This window comes from Syngnathus leptorhynchus, chromosome 13 (assembly GCF_054491065.1).
Source record: "Syngnathus leptorhynchus isolate UIUO chromosome 13, UIUO_Slep, whole genome shotgun sequence".
NCBI lineage: Eukaryota > Metazoa > Chordata > Actinopteri > Syngnathiformes > Syngnathidae > Syngnathus > Syngnathus leptorhynchus.
Genome location: NC_141207.1, coordinates 8,169,346 through 8,189,133, shown reverse-complemented (window position 1 = coordinate 8,189,133; position 19,788 = coordinate 8,169,346). Strand labels below are relative to the sequence as shown.

At 45.4% G+C, this 19,788-nt stretch overlaps 1 protein-coding gene across 5 annotated transcripts in view; it reads left to right on the top strand.

The window, feature by feature from the left end:
* The window catches only part of dab1a (DAB adaptor protein 1a), a 90,364-nt gene that overhangs the window by 50,013 nt on the left and 20,563 nt on the right, over positions 1 to 19,788 (top strand). For all 5 annotated transcript variants that reach the window (XM_085928863.1, XM_085928865.1, XM_085928864.1 and 2 more), the window contains 2 exons: positions 12,327 to 12,560; positions 19,510 to 19,649. In XM_085928863.1, the coding sequence (XP_085784989.1) occupies positions 12,491 to 12,560; positions 19,510 to 19,649 (210 nt within the window). In that variant the 5' untranslated portion in view covers positions 12,327 to 12,490. The remainder of the gene's footprint in view (positions 1 to 12,326; positions 12,561 to 19,509; positions 19,650 to 19,788) is intronic.

Genomic DNA, 19,788 nt, shown 5'->3' with positions numbered 1-19,788 from the left:
TTTCATTTCCAAAGTCAATCCGAGACTCGAGTGCCTCCCCTCACTCTCCTTTCATCTTCTCCTTCCTCATTATAGTTTGGTAATATACATTTCTGCTCAATCTCAGCGCCCCCCCCCACCCCCCAGCCCCCCTCCTTCCCCATCACTTTCCCTACTCCTTGAAAGCTACAAATAGGACAGTCAGGCATCGGAGGGGTTAAGAGGAGCTCCGGTCCGCTATTGGCTGACGTGCGGCAGAAGGAGGTAACCAGGCAACCTCGGGGAGAGCGAGCAAGAGAGAGAGAGAGAGAGAGAGAGAGAGAGAGAGAGAGAGAGAGAGAGAGGGGGTTGAGGAGGAGGTGCTGAAAGAAGACCGGCATAGTTTGGAAAAAAGGGATTGAGAGCGAGAAAAGATGTGAGGAACCTTGCGCGCGCTCTCCCCGGCATGGAAAAGTGGATTATTGCGCTCGTTGCAACTCTCTGTGGATGTGTGAAAAAAAGCAGCAGGAGGTGAAGAAGGAGGCGTGCGGGAACGCCACTGAACCTGCTTTTCAATTATTATTATTATTATTATTATTTTTTTTCCAAAATGGGAACTAAGTGTGCTCCTTTTAGCTGCTGTGTTAAGGTAAGTGCAGAACAGGTGTTGGGGGGGGGGGGATCACTACAACGCAATATGTTCTGGTGCATTGAGATGTGTGTGTGTGTGTGTGTGTGTGTGTGTGTGTGTGTGTGTGTGTGTGTGTGTGTGTGTGCGTGCGCGCCCCCCCCCCCAGTCAAACATATAGTGTGTTTGAAACCACGCCGCTGCATTTCAGTGGCGTCTCCTCTCGTCAAGCTTGTTGCTAATTCAACCCCATCAAGCTGTGAAAGTTTGAGCTCCTTTGCCGCCGTCCGCATCATCAACAGCGTCGGGGCATGATCGGGGGTGCCGACGGTTTGCGGGCGGGCAGGGGGGGGTGCGCAACCTAAGGCCCGAGGCGGCTAAGTTGGAAACAGTAGCAAGGATGAGGGTTGCTGAATTGTTTTATTTCCGTTTATTATCAAAGGAGTCATTTTGATCTTATGCATTCTTTTTCCATTCTTGTCACCCACCCTGTCGTATTGGGGAAATAATGGCTTTAAGAAACGTTACATTGCGACTCGCAAAATGTCGATCTTGTCATATTAAGCAGTCAGCTTGGACTTCATGTGCTCATGAAATTCTAACCCGGTCAGTAGGCTGACTTTTTTTTGGGGGGGCTGTGTCTTGCTTGCTGTTAGGTATGCTTGGCCAATATGTATTCTTAACAGCAAGGCATTTACTTAATGTCATGAAGTAAAATGGAAAATATGAACTTTTATTTTTTTAAATCATGGGAAATCTCAGAGGCAACTTCTAGTTATCTTGAGATGTTTTTTGTTTTTTTTTCTTCATTGCACCGGCTCACACTAAAATCTGCTCCTAGCATGCTTAAAAGATTAGCAAATATTACATGTAATATTATGCCGTGGCTGTCAATCCATTTTTTTCTAATTAACATTCATCTTTTATAGGGCAAGGAGCATTTTTTTTTTTCTAAACTATTTCAGCGAGTGCCCTCAGGGTAGATTTCTCATCAGCTCTCGTTTTGAATCATTGAGGAGGCCTCCGATGAGTCGAAATCTGAAGTGAACATTTGTACTTGCATAAAAGAGCAAAATAAATGCACGATATTGGTCTTCATTGATTGATTTTTTTCCCTCCCCCTTTTCCTCCATTGCCGCTTTCATGAAGTTAAGCTTTTCTCGCAATTACCCCCCACCACTTCCTCTTACATGCGCTTATATGGGCCCTGCAGGCGAGCCCGGTCACCATGGTAACCCCTGGAGTATTGTTTGGGTTCAAAGCAAGACAAACTATTGAGTGCTCTCTTTTGCCCTCCTTCAAATCTCGGCTTCCCAAGCTCTCGCTTTCTTGGGCTCGTCATTTTCTTTTATCGGCGCCGGTTAACCGTTTTTTTTTTTGGGAGAGGGGGGGGGAGTTGTTTTGAACTCTGTGTGTCATCACCCAGAACTCCCGTTTGTTGTTTTTCAGCCTTAAACATAGCCTCCATGTTTCCAATGACAGAGCTGCCCATCTGGCACCTGCCGTAAGCAATAAAATACTTGCGCTCCATCTTTTTTTTTTTTTTTTTTTTGGCCAGCTAAAGTTGATCAGTCTCAAGGCCTTGCTGTTTGAAATTGTGGCACAAAATGAATATAGCGGCCGTGAGGTGTTTTCTATCTCGACACTCGGATATAAGAAACGTTTAAAATAAATCAATACGTTTCAAGGAAGACGTCTCTGAGTAACTTTTCAAACCAGTAGACTCGCAGGCCTTTAAGTTTCAAATAAGGGCAAGGCATCATGATCGAAGACGTACCACATCAACCTAATTATGCATGTTTTGTTTCAGCTCCATGGCAACCGGAGGCGGAGCTATGTGTCGTGATTAGGCGAGCGACTATTTTTTGAGCCTCAAAGCGATTGATTTGACTGTATTGTTAACCCGATCAATGAAAAGTGAGCCTCGTTATTATTAATGGTGTAAAATCACGGTACTTCGCAAAGCTCATTTTTTTCGGGCTAGCATTGCGCGACGCCGGCTTAGCGAGGCGTGCAAGTACAGTGTCGACGTGGGGGTCCTTTGCGGCCCAAGTCCATTTCTGTCTTTCATGATGAGACCGGCACTTTTCGCAGACCTCGCAGCATGAGCTAGAGATGCTGCAAAAGCATTCGTCTGCTTCTTCTCAGAACATTTTAAAATAAGCATGAAGCGAAAGCAGCGTGACGTGTCCCTTCAAGAAGAGGTGTTCCACTCTGTTGCTGTTTTGTCACTACTCTGTGCCTTCTGGTTTTTTTTTTTTTTTTTTTTTTTTTTTTTAACGTGTAATTATCAACCACACTGCTTGCACACTCCACAGGGAATGTGCTTGCTTGTTTGCTTGTGTATGTATGCGGTCCATTTCGAGGCCTTTTAATCCCTGGAGAGAACCTGTAATACACAATATGTTTATTATTTCGCTAGTGCCGGTGAACAAATGCACAGGATCATACTGAGACTATTTTTCCTCAAACCTCTAATATATACAGGAGAGGTGCAAAAGTAAGTCTACTGTAGGATCACATGGGTGAAAATAGTGGCGTATAATACAGAAAAGTATGATGGATGTATTTTTTATGCTATTTCTACTTTTGCACCTTTCATCCTTGTATATGTACAACAAATATTTCATCTCATGTCATTCTGCCCGTCCATCCGTCCGTCCGTCCGTCCGTCTGTCTGCCATTGTGGTTCTTTCGGCGCCGGATGCGAGATGGCGTGGGTCAATCCAACAGCTAATCTGCCACTGACGGCTGTAATCTCTTAAAACACTCGCAATCCACCAGCAGTGCTGGGATTAGCATCTGCAGACACACACACACACACACACACACACACACACACACTTGTGCGCACATTTTGGGCGCACAAGAGAAAAGCGCAAACAAACACCAGCCAGTATATTAGCCACTTAAAAGGCCGCCAGCAAGTGGCGACGCCGTAGTCTTTATTCAACGAGCGCAGCCGCTAATGAACACGAGCGCCGGTGGGGGAGTTAGCGTCGTTAGCGTCGCCGCTGATGGCGCTCACTCAGAAACTGCAGCAGAGGGGGAAGGAAAAAAAAAGTTGCAAAGGAGCAACCAATAAGGCAAAGATGTTTTCCTTGGAGGATTTAGTCTTTGTATCTCTCCCTCTTCTTCCTTCCTTTCATTTACTAATTAATTTCCAAGCCCGCATCTCCTCTTTGTTGTCGATATTAGACGCGCTTCAATAGCAGCGGTTAGCAACGTTTCTGGCGGCACCTAATTTACCTCCTATCCAATCAGCATTGGCGGCGGACCAAGAGGGCGGGGTTTCAAAATCAAATCAGGAAGTGACTCAAATCAGAACATAATCCAATATGTAATCCAGTACAATAATCCCATAGCGAACTGAACAATTCATTTCAAATCGCAACAGGCCCAACTGATATGGATTTGGCCGACTTCCTGTTCGATTTCGGGTACAGCACCTTGGACTTTTCCATGCGTCCTGTCCATGTGATGCTACTTAGTCTCGAGACCTTCATGATTTTGGTCAATGGCGTCCCACTGATGGACTGTGCCGATGTTGACATATGTTGAAATACCAAAAGAGCGTGCTCTCGATAATGTCACCGTGCTTCCTGTTGACCGCAGGACGCGGCCCCCGTGTAGCACCGATGACATTTTCCATTTTAGCCTTGTTTACTGGCACACACGTAAGAGGATTTGACCCGCGTAAATACACATTAGCGACACGCTAACAAAGACCCAGGCCTCCCCGTGTGTACACACGCCAAATCAGTACCGCCAGAGACAGTTAGCGACGTGCGGCTTTAGAAGCTTTAGAAGCTTGTAAGCGTGCGTTTATTATATTAGTCAAGCTTTTCTTTTTTGACGAGGAATAAAGCGACCCGGTGCCGTCGATTTCACGTGTTTGCAAAGTAGCTTAAAGCTCATCTCGCGCAGTGGCAACACGCATTCTAGCTCATCCCGAAGCGCCGACAAAATGACTCCGTTTATTTGGCACTAATTAAGTTATTAAAGTTTGCTAGCAAGCAAAATAAGTAGCAATTACATTTTTTATGAGTTTATTGATGATTTGAAAAATACACATGGTAAATGTTTCATAATTCTGGCTGCCGCAGATCGCCTGGTGCACTTTTTTTTTTTTTTGAAGTAGCAAGGTCGAGGCTAGCTATTAGCTGTTTTTCAGATGCGCTCATTATATGAATTATTATATTATTAGGCTGCTATTATGCAATTGTAATTACATTAGATTGCAATGGCGTTCACGCAACTGTCTATTATTGTTAACCTGTAATTTGCTGTCTTTGATATGAGCTTTGCTGTCTTTTGTCAGTCGTGTTTTGAATTTCAAATATTGCTTGCAACTTGCCATGAAATAGTGTTAGCCTCCCCCGGTGGGAACAAAGAGCATCTAGCCGCGACATATTCAATTGAAGGCTTACAATGGCAAAGTTGGGACAGGGTGGCGTGCGTGTGTGTGTGTGTGTGTGTGTGTGTGTGTGTGTGTGTGTGTGTGTGTGTGTGTGTGTGTGTGTGTGTGTGTGTGTGTGTGCCTTTTCTCCCTTTCCGTATCTGTACATTAGGATGGGCGTCTTTCAATTAGCGCTACTCTCTGCCTGATAACGGCCGCTCTCCGTCGTAGCGCTCTGATTAGCACGATAAGTCACTTTTTAAAATGAGGGGCGTTAAAGGACCACCCATTCAGCCTCGGGGTCTATTGCGTTTGTGTGTGTGTGTGGAGCTGGATTCATGGAAACAGTGAGTGGTTAAACAGGTGATTCGATTGGATTCTGTGACATGCGGCGAGTGGAGCCGTGTCCCATGCTCCAGCCCTTCTGAAATTTTAACGAATTGTGACATCACCGGCAAAACCACTACATTAGAATTACTGCCGAAATGAGTAAATTGAAGCTTTGTGGATGAAGTGCTGCTTCCCCAAGTGAAAATATAAGCTCCGCCCGCTTGGTATCATGGCAACGGAAGCATATTTTTTTTCTTCGAGAGGCCCTGGTAAATGATAGATGTGCTAAGATGGTGGAAATTACGCACTCTGACTTGGTTCTCGATTGTAAATGGATCCTCGATCGAGGTTTTATGGTGATTTTCCCCCCCACCTTCTCTCTTACTCTCTCTCGAGAAGGACTTAATGATCCCGGGCCTGATGAACGGCTTCTCCAAGAATTTGTGCTGCAGGGGAGATTTGGAATCCTGCATATCTGCCGGACATTCTCGGGATTGGACCTCCTCACTGGAGTGGATTGACCCCGAGCAATTTATTAGCCTCGCTGCTCACATTCATCACATGCTTGCCCTCAGGGACACACGCACACGCGTGTGCACACGCATGTGCACACACGTGTGCAATAATGCAACAAGGCAGCACCTGGAAAAGGTCGGCTTCTTCTGAACGACGTGACCACGTTGCTGGATTCAACTTTTTCCAACATTTTCACAATAGCTCAAGTAGGAATCTGATTCGTTTCCTTGGCGAAATACGACTATGTGATTGTTTCTTATGGCCAGAATATTGTGGATACATTTTAGCGCCCCGACCAATTCATCAGCCGGTTTGATGTTAGCTCGTTGATCATCGACAAACGTTTTGCGGAACTGGATAGCATATCTGTGGCTAGTATTTGATTATAAGGAAATTATCAATGGTGGCAAAATATTTCATGAATTATGAATGAGATATATCATTATTGATTCATTCATTTAGTCTTTTTGTGGTTGCATTCTCCACGCAAGCCAAGCAAGCACATTTTCTCTGGTTGTTCTCACCTGCAAGCTCATCAAACACTTGCTCCCATCACCATTCAGTCCACTCCACACTGCATTAGCGCCGCAACCAGCCAGCCGGCGTGCACGGGCGCATATCAATGCCCTGGCATGCGCCCGCAGCTACTACTGTACTCTATCTTAATCTGCAGTCTATTAGCATATTCGCAGTTTGTGTTTTTCTGCCAGTGGAGGCATCTGACAGGCCAATTTCACAGCAGCGTCGGCCTCCATCTCGCTTCCGGCGAGAAGATAGGGGAAGGGTGGGGAGGAAAAAAAAAACTGCCTTCTAACAGTTAGCCTCTCATTGCATTTACCTGCATGAATAAAGAACCTCCAGGGTGACATCACAACAATGAGGAAGAATCCTTTATGATATTGTCACAATTGCTGTCAAGTTGCTTTTGTTTGTATGGCACCATATCGCTTCAGCAGTTATCTCCAGGCGCTTTCCACTTTGAGCCGGTCAAGGACTCGTACATTTTATGGAGTGGTGCCTTGAGATGCAAGTTTAAGTTTGAAGGCAAACGTGCTCCACACGGGACTCCAGTAAACCCCGGGGCTAGATTTGGCACCGTCCCTATTCAAATGGATGGAAGTGCCATGAATACGTTTTAGCCTCCCCAAAAGTAACAGTTGGGTTCCACACTGTTTTATGGTGTTCCACAGGGTTCATTTCTGGGGCCTCTCTGCCTTTTTCATGATACCTGCTGACCGTCAGATCGGCAAAGATACTTTTTGTCTTTTGAAGGAAGACCTTCAAGTTGTGCCCAAAGTACTGAAACATTAAACAAGCATTCAAAAGTTTAGACAAGGTCAGTTTAAGTTGACCTGCAAATTACAATTTACTTCATTGTGAAATATCACCCCAAAATCCAATATAATCCTTAATTATTTTTTTTTAGTAGCCTTTTTGTCACTTTTAATCCCCACTGGTATATTTTATACTCAGCTTTCTTCTTTATTGCTCTTTTGTCTTTATCAATCTTTGTCCTCTTTTCTCTCCCCCCCCCCCCCCCCCCAATCCGGTGTCTGTGCTATCGTTAGCGGCACGGCGCTATGATGGATGGCGCCGAGAGGCCAGGACATTAACGGGCTGGGACGCTGCCGTCATTACCTGCACACACACACACACACACACACACACACACACACACACACACACACACACACACACACACACACACACACAGTCTTGGAGTTTGCAATGATGACAGCCAAAGCACGAAAAGAACAAATGGTGACATTGAGTTGCTCACCAAGAGTGTCGTGTTTGGAAATATGATTTATTTTGAAGCTGTTTTTACAGGAAATGAGAGCCATTTTGTGGTGATTCAATACGACATTGAGTTGGCATTTTATTGTTTTGTGGTGTAAATGGAGCATTAATGAATAAGGTATTTTGAATTAAATAATTTGAATTTTTGGGGAAAGTGGAGAGCATTTATGTTGTTTTGAGAAAAAAAAGATGTTTGAATGTTTGAATGCTAAAACCCTGCCCGTCTGCGCCACACACACACACACACACACACACACTTAAGCTTTTTTCAGGATTTTTTTTTTTTTTTGTATTGACTCTGCCCCCCCCCCCCCCACTGGGGAGCGAATGGCAATGTTCTGTGCACCCTGGGAGAGTTCACGCCGACCGACTGATGGACCGCAGGGTGTTAAAAGGCTCGCTTTTTGCCAGAGCTGCTTCACCTCCAGAAGCACATTTCCACACTTTGCCTTTATATGCATTTGTGTTGGAGTTGGAGAAAAGTTCAAAGCCTTAGTAGGTTGCTCTGTCTGCCACTCTGTCTGTTGATCTAACTTTCATTGAGGGAAAAAAAAAAAAAAAATCTCACTTTGGTTGGGTAGTCAAGTGACATGAGCGCGGGATGTTTATTGATTTTTTTTTTTTTTTTTTTGTGCTCTCGTCCAAGCTGATTAAGGCTAGCAGAGTCCGCGGTGCAGTAGCCGCATTCCTTGTCATCTCCTTCCAATATGTTTATTTTTATTCTTTGATCATGGAAGGCCCACTATTGATTTCCAAGCAGTCAGACAAATGATTTCTGGTGGTCATTTTGTCAATTTCCCTTTTCGCTTTGTGGGACGCTGTCGCTCGGTGTCTTATCGATTTGTGAACTCGATCCAAATTGAGACAACGCCAGGGTTCACACAGACACACACATGGGGAAATGGGACATCGTCTTTGTAGAACTTTTCCAAACTACCTTCAAATGTTGCCTCCTTGTTTGACAGCAATTTTGCAGTGAAACATGAAATCCGATTTTTGTGCGTGTGTGTGTGTGTGTGTGTGTGTGGTTGGATTGTTGGAAATAACGTAAACACAAAGTAGAGCAACAGGAGTTTTTCTTTCTTTCAATCGTTCTTCATCTATTTGGATCTGTCTGCCTGCGGCGACGCCTTGAGAGGGTTGTGGCAAGTCAGTGTGTGTGTGTGTGTGTGTGTGTGTGTGTATGTGTGTATGCACACGTGCGTGTTTTTTGCACCGCCATGATTAAGAGTTTTGAATAATTGATGATTGCATCCCTCATTAAGTCCCAGTTGTGCTGCTGCAGGCTCCCCCGCTCTATTTTTACGCCCAACAATTGCGCTCCATTCCACTTTACAGATGGAGTCGATCCATCACTCACTTTAGGCGCGGCCGAGAGGGGAGGGGGGGGGTCATTGAGTGGCCATCGTTAGCAGAGCGGCGATATGATGAGCGTGACTTCCGTGACGATGACATTTTTGTGCTTGAAACTAGGATTGTGATTTCCCCGCAATTCGAAAGCCGACCAACAAAATCGCCTCGAGAGTCCAAGTCATGTGATCAAATGCTACGGCCGCCTGTTAATAACTGACATCTATTCGGTACGTCGGGCAAAGTTCAGCCGCGGTGCTGCGTCCAGCGGGTAACTTGACTTGCTGAAGAGACGCTCCGTCAACAATCGTAAGTGGTGTTTTCTTGATTCCATATCTCCCCTCTTGGAGTAGTACGTTTTGCTCACCTGGATAACGTTGGCTTGGATTGACATGTCGTTTTAATTTGGTTGCACTCGGATTATGGCGTTGGACAATCTGTCAGAACACGACGAATATGTTGATATTCGGAAATCTCGATTCTCAAACGGCAATGACGGTGATAAACCTTAACGGACTTTATTTAGAATGGTATGTTGGAACTAAACTAGCCTTCCTGTTATTTCAAAATAAAGCCATGTTTGAGCAGATCATATCGCATACATTGTTGACAGACATAACCTTTAGCACTGGATTATTCATCTACAAGGGTGTGGAGCTGGACTGATAATCAGCGTAAAATGTTCTCCGTGTTTAGAAAAAGGCTTCCTTAAGATTCAAGATGAACCAAATCAGCTTGTTTCTCCATTTCGTACCAAAATCGATATTTGAGCTTGGACTAAAAATGACAAGAGATCATAAAGACGAGAATGCAAATGGAGAAAGGGCTAATGTCCTCTCTGGTGTTCAATGATATTCCATTGTATCCCATCATGCCCCATTATGAACCATTATGCTTCTTAGTGTCCCAAAGTTTGTCCCATACTGTGCCATAATGTCCCGTGATTTTCCACCGCATCACATCGTGTACCACCTATCATGTCCATTCGTCCCACAATGTCCCCCATTTAGTCCCCATTGGGTTCCATAAATGTTCTATTGCATCCACATGGAGTCCCATCAAATTTCCTATCATGTGTCTCATTTTTGTCCCATTATGACCCGAAGAATGGCCGGCTAGATGTTGATGTTGTTGAACTTTTCGGTCCAGGACTTCTTGTCCCGTCCTGGTTTGGTCCTAGTCTTCACTTACCGTTTCCAGATATTGTCAACAGTCTTGAAATGTCCCAAAACCTTTAGGTATGTAGCATCGTGATAAAGATGGAGAAAGTATTTCCGTTCGTCTGGCAGACTTGATTGATTTGCGGGCACTCGGCTCCCGTTGGCAGCATTTTTTGGCCGCCGTTACACACTCGCACAGATCCTGACATCGCCAGCCTGTTGGCAGCGTTCCATTTATGGACGTCCAATTTACGACGCGCTCTGGTCTGCTTGCCAGACTCGCCGGAAGGCGCGTTCACATCCCATTTTGACGCTACTTTTAGCTCAGACGCCTGCTCACTCACTTCCAGGTCAAAGCTCAGCTGCAACGCTAGTTATTAGGGATGTACATCTCTAATCCTAAAAGCCCACGTGACCCTTTGCATTACGTGTAAAGCTGCTGCAGATGTCGTCGGATTCACTCCAATTATGATACGATTCATTCCACTTAGGATACGATTCACTCCAAGGTATTATCACTTCCGGGGTACTTTCTGATACCATCCAGAGATTCCACACCAATCCCAATATTAAATTCTGATCGTGTTACAGATTATTCCAGTTAACGTCAGATCCGATAGTATCCATTTCAATTTGATACAGTTCGCTCCAGTTATATTACGATTCGTTCCAAACGCGATTCGATTCACTCCAATTACGATTATACGATTCATCGGCCATCGTAGATAATTATGATGATGCATCCATTTTATTATTATTTTTTTTAAACCAACTGGTGATATCTTAAAATTGATTGCGTCGCACTTGCTCGACGCTCGAAGAGCTCAAAGGCTTTTGGGAAGGGGTTTAGATATCACTCTGTTCCTCCTTCTGGGGACTGGGGCTCAGAAGCAGCATTGTGTCTTCTTCTGGCTTTCTCCGCAGGAACGAGCATATGTCTGGAGCCAAGGAGACATCTGGAGACCGGCTTTTACCACTTCTTTGCCGCGGACTAGCAGCTGTTGTGTTTGCAATGCGTTGGTGTAGAAGCTTGAATTCTTCATTGGAATTTTCTAAAAGCTTCACAAGGGGGGACCTTAAGGTTTCTCTTAGAGTGCCTGCGAGGAACACTGGGTCAAGCGTGTCTGTGTTTCCTGATCCAAGTGGAGAAATTGACCGAGCCACCTTTCGTCACAGTCAGTTTTGGAAAAGCTCGGGCTCCAAGGAGGCAATGAACAAAATTGGAGGACACAAAGGCGAGTAAAGGAGGAGTGTGGAAGGAGGTTTTACGCTTCCATGCTTTCTCTTCAGATTTGACTTCCTTTGGCTTCCCATTTGCCCACCCCCACCCCACCGGGTTCATTATGTCTTCTCTGTTCCCTCACCCTTTACTTTTTCTTCCCACTCATCCCTCTAACCTCTCCCACCCTGCCTCTCTCTCTTCCTCTTTCTCTCCATCCATCCATCCATTTGCTGGAGCAGCCCCGCAGATAATGCCTGTAATTGGAGTGACTCGCACTTTTCCAGTGTGTTTGGACCAGATAAAGAATATTGTCAGCGTTTTGCCGACACGGCCTCGGCTGGTGGAATTAAATGGACTCTGTTCTGTTCTGTCGGCAGCAAATTAAAAGGCTCTCAATTCATCTGCTCTCGCCCGAGGCTTACAGGGGGCTCTTCTATTCACATAGAAACACAGTCGACGGGGATTGGGGGGGGGATGTCGTTGGTAGATTCTCTCAAGGAGTGCCGGGTGCTTTTCATTTCCTTCAAGTCTGCACTCGAACAAGGGTAGATGGAGAAGAAGAGGTCAGGGCTGATGTTTTAAGGAGAACTCCTATGCTCGGTGATTTAATCACTTATTCCATCAGCTGGAAACTCTTGACCGTATTTTATTCACGGCTAACTGTCTGCGGAGACACTTTGTAGACTCGAACTACAGTTGACGATGGCCTCAACGTAAAGGACAGCTTTGAAAGTGGAGTCTGGCTCGTGTTTTTGTTTCGTAACATCTTCCGCTGTTACTCAAGTGGCAGTCACGGCGAGACGTGTTATTAGAAAGTGGCGAGCGGGGTCTCCACACGCCGCCGTTACCACGGGCAACATGCACTCAAGGCTCATTGTCATGCTGGCCAGCAGTCAAAACGAGCTCACCCTAAAGGGAGGAGCAAACATTGTTTTCCCCTAACTGATTTTTTTTTTTACCCAGCTCGGCGTGGGTGTACGCCGGACATTGCATCAGGGCTGAAGCCCCGCCTCCCCTCCCTCCCATGAGCCCGTGTGCCCAGACACGCACACCCGGCGCCGCCCCGCCACGCACGCACGCGCACCCGGCGCCCACGCACGTAACCCAACCCGGTCGGAACCTGGAGGATGTCAACGGAGACAGAGCTCCAGCCGGCGGTCCGGCCCGGCACGCTCAGGCGGGACTCCAGGAGGAAAGGTACTGCAAACTTGACCAGTGTGTATTCAGGTAGATTTATATGGAGTAGGTAGATCCCATAGCAGGTGTGTGTGTGTGAGATGTGAGGGGCCAAAGTTGGCCCAGCTGCTGGTTGGCACCTGGCTAACTGTGTTAGCGGCACGTTCTCACTAAATAACCCGACTGATGTAGCACCAAAAAAAAAAAAAAAAAAAAAATGCTCCAGACGGCTGCAGCTGACTCACAAGCACACACACACACACACACACACACACACACACACACACACACACACACACACACACACACACACATCGCAGGTGCTTGCACGTGTGTGAATGCGAGCGGGCGCCCCTTATGTCCTATTTAGAAGCACCTTTGTTTCGCCACAATGGAAATCATGTTCATCATTCATACTGCTCTCTATAGTTGGGGGAGATCAAGACACATTCTCACCTTTGTGCGCACACACACACACACACACACACACACACACACACATACACACACAAGGCTGGGATGAAGCCCAGAAGCGCGTATGAGAGGTAAGATTAATGTTTTGCCTTCAGCATTGAGACTTGGGGGTGCTTTAACATCTCCTGGTTGCCTTTTCACTTCCTCACACACGTGCACACACATGTACACACACAACCTTGTGTCAATGGATGCTGTGGAAAAAGTGAAATCAATATTTGTTAAAAAATCTAATCATAAATGAAGCCAGATGAAAGTCCGAATGTAATGTGTAAGATGTGAAAATGAAAAATAGGAAAAAAAAATGTATTGTCTAAAATAGATGTAAAAAAAAAAATATATAGACAAAAACAAATTGATACAAAAATAAAAATGAGAAAAAAGGCTTAATAGCTCATCTAAAAATACAGATAAAAACAGATTTGTTTCAAAGAGAAGAAAGTCTTATCTCACTGTGGGAACTCATCATTCCCCTCATCTGGGTCATTCTGTCTCGTACACGCACGCACGCACGCACGTACGTACACACGCACGCACGCACGCACGCGGTGTGATGAAAGTGCGGCGCAACACATTCGAGAACAGTCAAGTTAGCGAACGCCGGCCGCTCTTGCGCGTATGACGCACACGGGCGTCACGCAGATGTGGTTAAATTGCTCCTCGTCATCTCATGAAATGAAAATGGCCCATATGGAGGAAGATCCCTTGCAGCTCGCTCCTCCTCTTCCTCCTGACTGCTAAATGACCTTGCGATGACGAGCAAAGAGACTAATGTGAGGCAATCTCCCCGTTCTTTTGTCTGGCAGCTCTGCTTTGAATGACAACGAACCAGCGTCGCGCTCTGGCACTTCCTGTTTTATTTATTTATTTCATTATTTACTTTCTGTGGCACCTCACTGCTTTTTTTTTTTTTATTCAATTACCATGACAAAGCAAGAGATAACCCTTGGCCTTTGTCGTTTTGAAGAAGAGGGGCTTTTTTTTTTGTTTTGTTCTTTCTAGCTTGACACGACGGCCGATGGGTCGCTCCCATTATTAGCGGTCAAGCGCTTCTCGGAGTCGCGCTTAATCCTCGCTAAATCCGTAGAGATTCCGGCCCCATCTCACGCTCCAAATTGCTTCTGAATGTCCAATGAGGCAACATTCGACACTTCTTGAAAAGTTTTGAAAAGGAATGGCTGCCATCCAGACAACCAGTGGACCACAGTATCTGGAGCCATCAACCTAATATTTGTCCCCTAGAAATTCTTGGACACAGACAGTATATTTTAAATTTCGGTGAGAGATAATCAGATCTGTTTCCGCCAATCAAACTCGAGATGGAATTGAATTGGCTCAGTACTGCTGCGGTTGTCATTGTTGGCCAGAAATGGACACGGGCCGACCCCCACCCCCCCAAAAAAAAAATCTACTTAAGGCACATTGTGTGACGTCTTCTTTTATTGACGTCTTTGTCCTTTTGGCTTCCGTCTCCTCCATCTGCTGATTTGCGTAAAATGAAGGCTGTCATTTCTTATTGCTGCTAATGAAAAAAAAAAAAAAAAAAAAAATCGGCATGTATCAGGGAAATTAAAGTGCTCCTAGAGTTCTTAAAACTCGAAGGAATTGTAGGAATATATAAAGTCAAATTTTACATTTCAAAATCAAAAACTGCTCGTTTGTATGATGGCTGCAATTTGAGCGAGTCCTGTAAGGCAACTTTGGCCTCACTCGCCCACGCTCACGGTCAAAAACATTCCACCCATCTCACACACACACAAATATATAGAACAAAAAAATCTTATTTGACCAGTGAACAATTGCAAATGTGTGTATGATAGTTTGCGCACGTCACAATCATCTCAGTGTGTTGGCCTCCTCCGCCGCATTACCAACTCCGGTCACCATAGCAACAGTTGGCTCCCCGCACATCATTTGCACAAAAAGGAGAAAACATCCGAGTCTCTCACACACACACATGAATACTCACTCAATGGAGGCCAACACACAAATGAGTTCTGAAAGGACATTTCTTTGTGTGATATTGACAAGCTTGACAACAGAGCAGACTCTTAAGTTCTGTCCTCGGTGGAAATGTTTTCAACTGAAAAAGTCTTTTGAGAGGGTTTCGTAATCCACGCAGGGTCATTATTTCTCCACGATGGTAATTCTGGTCCGGCTCATTTTGAAGGAAACTTGGCATGAAAAGACAACTGCTAGATTTTGAGGAGATACCTGATGCGCTTCGAGAAAGTGCTTGTTGTGACGCGCACACACACACACACACACACACACACACACACACACACACACACACACACACACACACACACACACACACACACACACACACACACACACACACACACACATACTTAGCATGCCTCTTGGAATGATTGTCACGGTGCACGAGTGGCCCGCGGTGCAGGCCCGTAGGGGGAACGGATTCAGTGTTGCATGACAGGATGAGGATGTCTTTTTTTTTTTTTTTTTTTTTTTTTTTTTTTTCCTCCGAATCCCACTGTGACAGCTTGTCAGGAGGCGGACGGCGCATAGGTATGCACACAAACATCACAAAAAGTCATAAATGCGCATTGCCGGCATTTTGCCCTTGGTGGTATTTTATATTCAGCATATTAAATTTAGCGACAACCATTTCAAATGTTGTGTAACTTTCGGTTGGACTTTAAAACACTTTTTTTTAAACTTGATTCCGGGTTGCGTCTCGTTGCGGTTTGAATACTGAAACGAGCACAACAAAGCAGCAGCGAGATGAGCCGTTTGATTCTTTGACTCGGCGTGATGCTCGAGGTGTTTCCTCAAATTCGATGTTAAGAAACAACAATTAGCACCGTCTAAAAATAAGCCACGTACTTCTTTGTGGCTACATAACAACGAGCGGCGGTGGGAAATAAACACCTGCAGCAGTCTCTTCAAGTTTGTGCCGGTGACAAACGGTGACATCAAAGTATCTTTAATCAACATGTGAAAAGAGAACTGTTGCAAAAATGTGCTTAGTTCCGTTCAGAGGCATTATTTTAAACTTACTCAAACAAATTAAACATAAATTAAAAAAACAAAATGGCGTCATTCGCCTATATTTTGCTTTACGTGTTAGCGTTAGGCAAGAGGACTTTTGTAACACAAAATGAATACGTTTTATGTTTCATTTGAAAATTAACTGGAAGCGATAATAAAGAAGTGTTGGGTCATTTCTGGGAAAACATTGTGAATTTGGTTTCTGTCTGTCACCCCAAAAAAAACAAAAAAAAAAACAACTGCACACATACAGTGTATAGTTGGGGCATGATTAATGAATCGTGATAAAATATGGGAGCTCTTGTACTGAATTTTTTATCCAGGACAGGCCACGAAGGAAAGTCGCAATGCCATATTTGAAGGAACCTTTGAGTTGTGTTTTTTGACGTCAAATGGAACCTCCAGTGGCTCTGGCTCCTGAACTTCATTTCACAATGGACACAGGAGAGTCAAACTCGGAAAATGCCACGGCACAGCCGCACGCAACAAGAAATCCCTCTCGGGAGGCGACTGTCTCCACAATTTAAAAGTTCCGTCTATCGGTTCCTTCTAAAGCGACCTTGACATCAGGGTGCGTCTGATCCAAGCAGGGAGCCGTTGCCTCGGGGGGCGCCTTTGTGACTGACTCGCGTTTGAACTCGTGTGGTCCGGGTCAGTGAGGCAGGTGGCAAAGTTTGGGAAACAAAATGAAATCAAATACAAAAGTGGTTAAGAACAAGTTGTCAGTCTTCCTAGTTGTCTTTGTTACAGCACTGAAATGTGAAACGGTTTTCACGAACACAACGGCAATCACGGCGCGGCGCCATCAAGGAAAAAGCGCCGGCGTCAGCAAACGCACGAGGCAATTTGTTTCCTCGATGAGTCGCACTTTATCATCGAATTTTACACTCGCCGTCGCTCATTTGCATACGCGTCTCGTCAGTCAAGTGCCAGCTTTTATGCGCTAAATCAATCTTGCTGGCCGGGAACCGGATTTTCCTTTGTCTCCGGCGAGGTGAAATCACGCGCAAACGTTGGGCATCGGAGCGGGATTAATTGCGAGGCCGTCGAGTGTTGCTCGGGAAGCGTCCCAGCTGCGGTTGCATCTGGAGCTCCTAGCTACAAAACACCACCTGCCAGAAAAAAAACAAAGACAAACCGAAAAGTGCGCACATTTCTAGAGGTGAGATCATGGCTAATCCCAGATTTGCGAAGAAAGCTCAATGGCAATTGTTAGCTTGTAGCAACGGACGACTGGGCCCTTGGTCTCGAATGTCTAATAAATGAAGCATCATTGAGCTTACTTTTTGCTTCCGTTTACAAGCTGGGTCATTTTTTTGCACTGCTGAAGTTAGCAAGAAACTAGACATGTCATTAAAACCAGTCAGACAATTAAAAATAATTTGATACTCATTTGGATGTGCACTCCTTGACCACCGGGGGCGGTGTAAGACTTACAAAATGTAGTGAGGACTCGGCTCCTCTCTTGGCTTCTCAGTGCGGCACTAGTATTAGTTGTTCCTAGCAGGGAATAAAGTATAGTAAATACAGTACATGTCAGTAGTGTGGGATTACCTGTGTTGCTGCAGCGTTTGTTGAACACACTCTACTATTTCGTGATTTTATTTTAAGGTCTGCCTGTGCAAGAATGATATCCACATTATCGTATGGGCTTCTGACAAGTGCACCACTTTAAGCAAAGAATTAATGGCTTAACCTTGAGGCCAAGGCCAAAGGTGAGCTATCATGGAGGGCAAGGTGCGTTGCATGATGGGGGGAAAATGCAATTCCGTGTGTGTGTATGTGAGAGACAACGTTGATGGAGAAGCCTGCTGGATGAGAGTGATGCATTGAGCCAACAGGAGGTTACAGTTTCTGGGGGCGACGCCTGGGGCTTTCCTGAAGGGCCTGACTGTACTCTACCTGCCATCGATCACGAGTGTGTGTGCGTGTGTGTGTGTGCCAAAGGGGCTTCTGCCTGTCATAACGCTCTAATCCTGAGTGACATCTATCCAGGGAGGCCTTGCTCATTCAACCATTCATCACCATCCATCCTCTTCTTCATCTCTCCACTCCCATTTGTGTCCTTGCGTGTGTGTCTGTGTGTGTATGCCCCCCCCCCCCTGAGCATCAGCCATGACTGGCACATTGGCAGATTTCCTCAGTGTTCACTTTGAACGTGCTTGTGTGTTACTTTGAGGGTAGAGACGTCACCCGTCTGTGTGTGTGCGCACGCATGAGCGCTGACCTGTCGAGCAGCAATCCCGAATGGCACGTTGGCAGTGTTGGCTTTATGCGTGACGGTGTGTTTCTGTGAGACGTGATTTGTTTGCGCATGTGTGGGGAGAAGGAAGATGAAACCAAAGATTCTTTCATTAGTTCTCTTTGACTCTCGGCGAGCGTCACGGCAGTCGCACACATTTTATATTACCAGATAGGACTGGGTTTTTTTTTTGTCCCCCCACTTTTGACACATACATACACACGCGCCTTTTTTTTTTTTGTCCACCGCACTTTTCTAAAAAATAGCACCATTGATGGATAATAGAGACAGAAGCCAAAGTTTTTAATGTTGAACTGAAAATTGGGAGGGAAAAAAAAATGCCTTCACGTGTATTCAGAAATGCTCCACATCTTTTGCCAGGCAACAATCCGAGAGGAAGGGAAGGGAGGGGGGGGACACCATCGCCCCCACCACCGCGCGACCTTCCAAGGGTCACGTCGCTAATGTGTCGATGTTTCATCCGAGCCCCCCTCCTCCCCCCCCCTGCATTATCAGGAACGCCGCCGCGTGGGCACTCGTTGGCTTTACCTGCTGATTTAGAGCCTTTACGGGACCAGAATAGAGATTAAAAACATTAAAAGGGTTTCCCCTCCTGTCAGTGCAGCGTGAATGTATTACTTAACAGCGCCTCAAGCCAAGGAAGAAACTATTACGCCGAGAGTTACGACTTTATTACATCGGCGCTTGTAAGCATCACACTACATGCGCAAAGTATTTACAGCCGTTCACTTTTTTTTCCTTTTCACGTTGGTAATGTTACAGCCGTATTAATTAAATTTAAAAAATGTATAAAATGTCATCGCACCACCATTTCAGACCTGATTCCACACATAGGATTAAAAAAAAAAAGGACCAACTCATGTCCAAGTGACCCAATATTTTTGACAGTATATTGCGCAGGAACAATAACAAAGAGGACTTCCTCCTCCTCTTCATGTCCTTGTGTGTGGAGATACGCAAGCCGGTTCAACACGGGGTCACTGACATTCTCCCACAATGGACGAGATAAGAACGGAGGAAAAATAAATGTCCACACCAAGCGTATTGATCCGTGTCATTCATTGAATGGCACAAAACATTACAGTTTTTTTCTTTTTTTTTTTTTTTTGTACGACTCTGATCAGTGATGGTCTTTTCTGCTATGCGGGATTGATTACCCCCAAGGTAAAAGATGATGGAAGATCTTGAACGGCAGTTTTTTTTTTGTGTGTGCAGGGCAAGATCGCAGCGAGGCGACGCTCATCAGGCGCTTTAAGAGCGACGGCGTCCGCTACAAGGCGAAACTCATCGGCCTGGACGAGGTCACAGCGGCTCGCGGGGACAAACTCTGTCAGGACTCCATGATGAAGCTCAAGGTAAGAAGAATACTTGTATTACTATTTTTTTTCTTCTTCCAAGAATTCCATCAAACTGAAGAACATGAAGTGGTGAGGTTAGCTATGATAGAGCGAGGCCCACGCGGGGTGAAAGTCTCATTTGCAAAGGACGGCAACA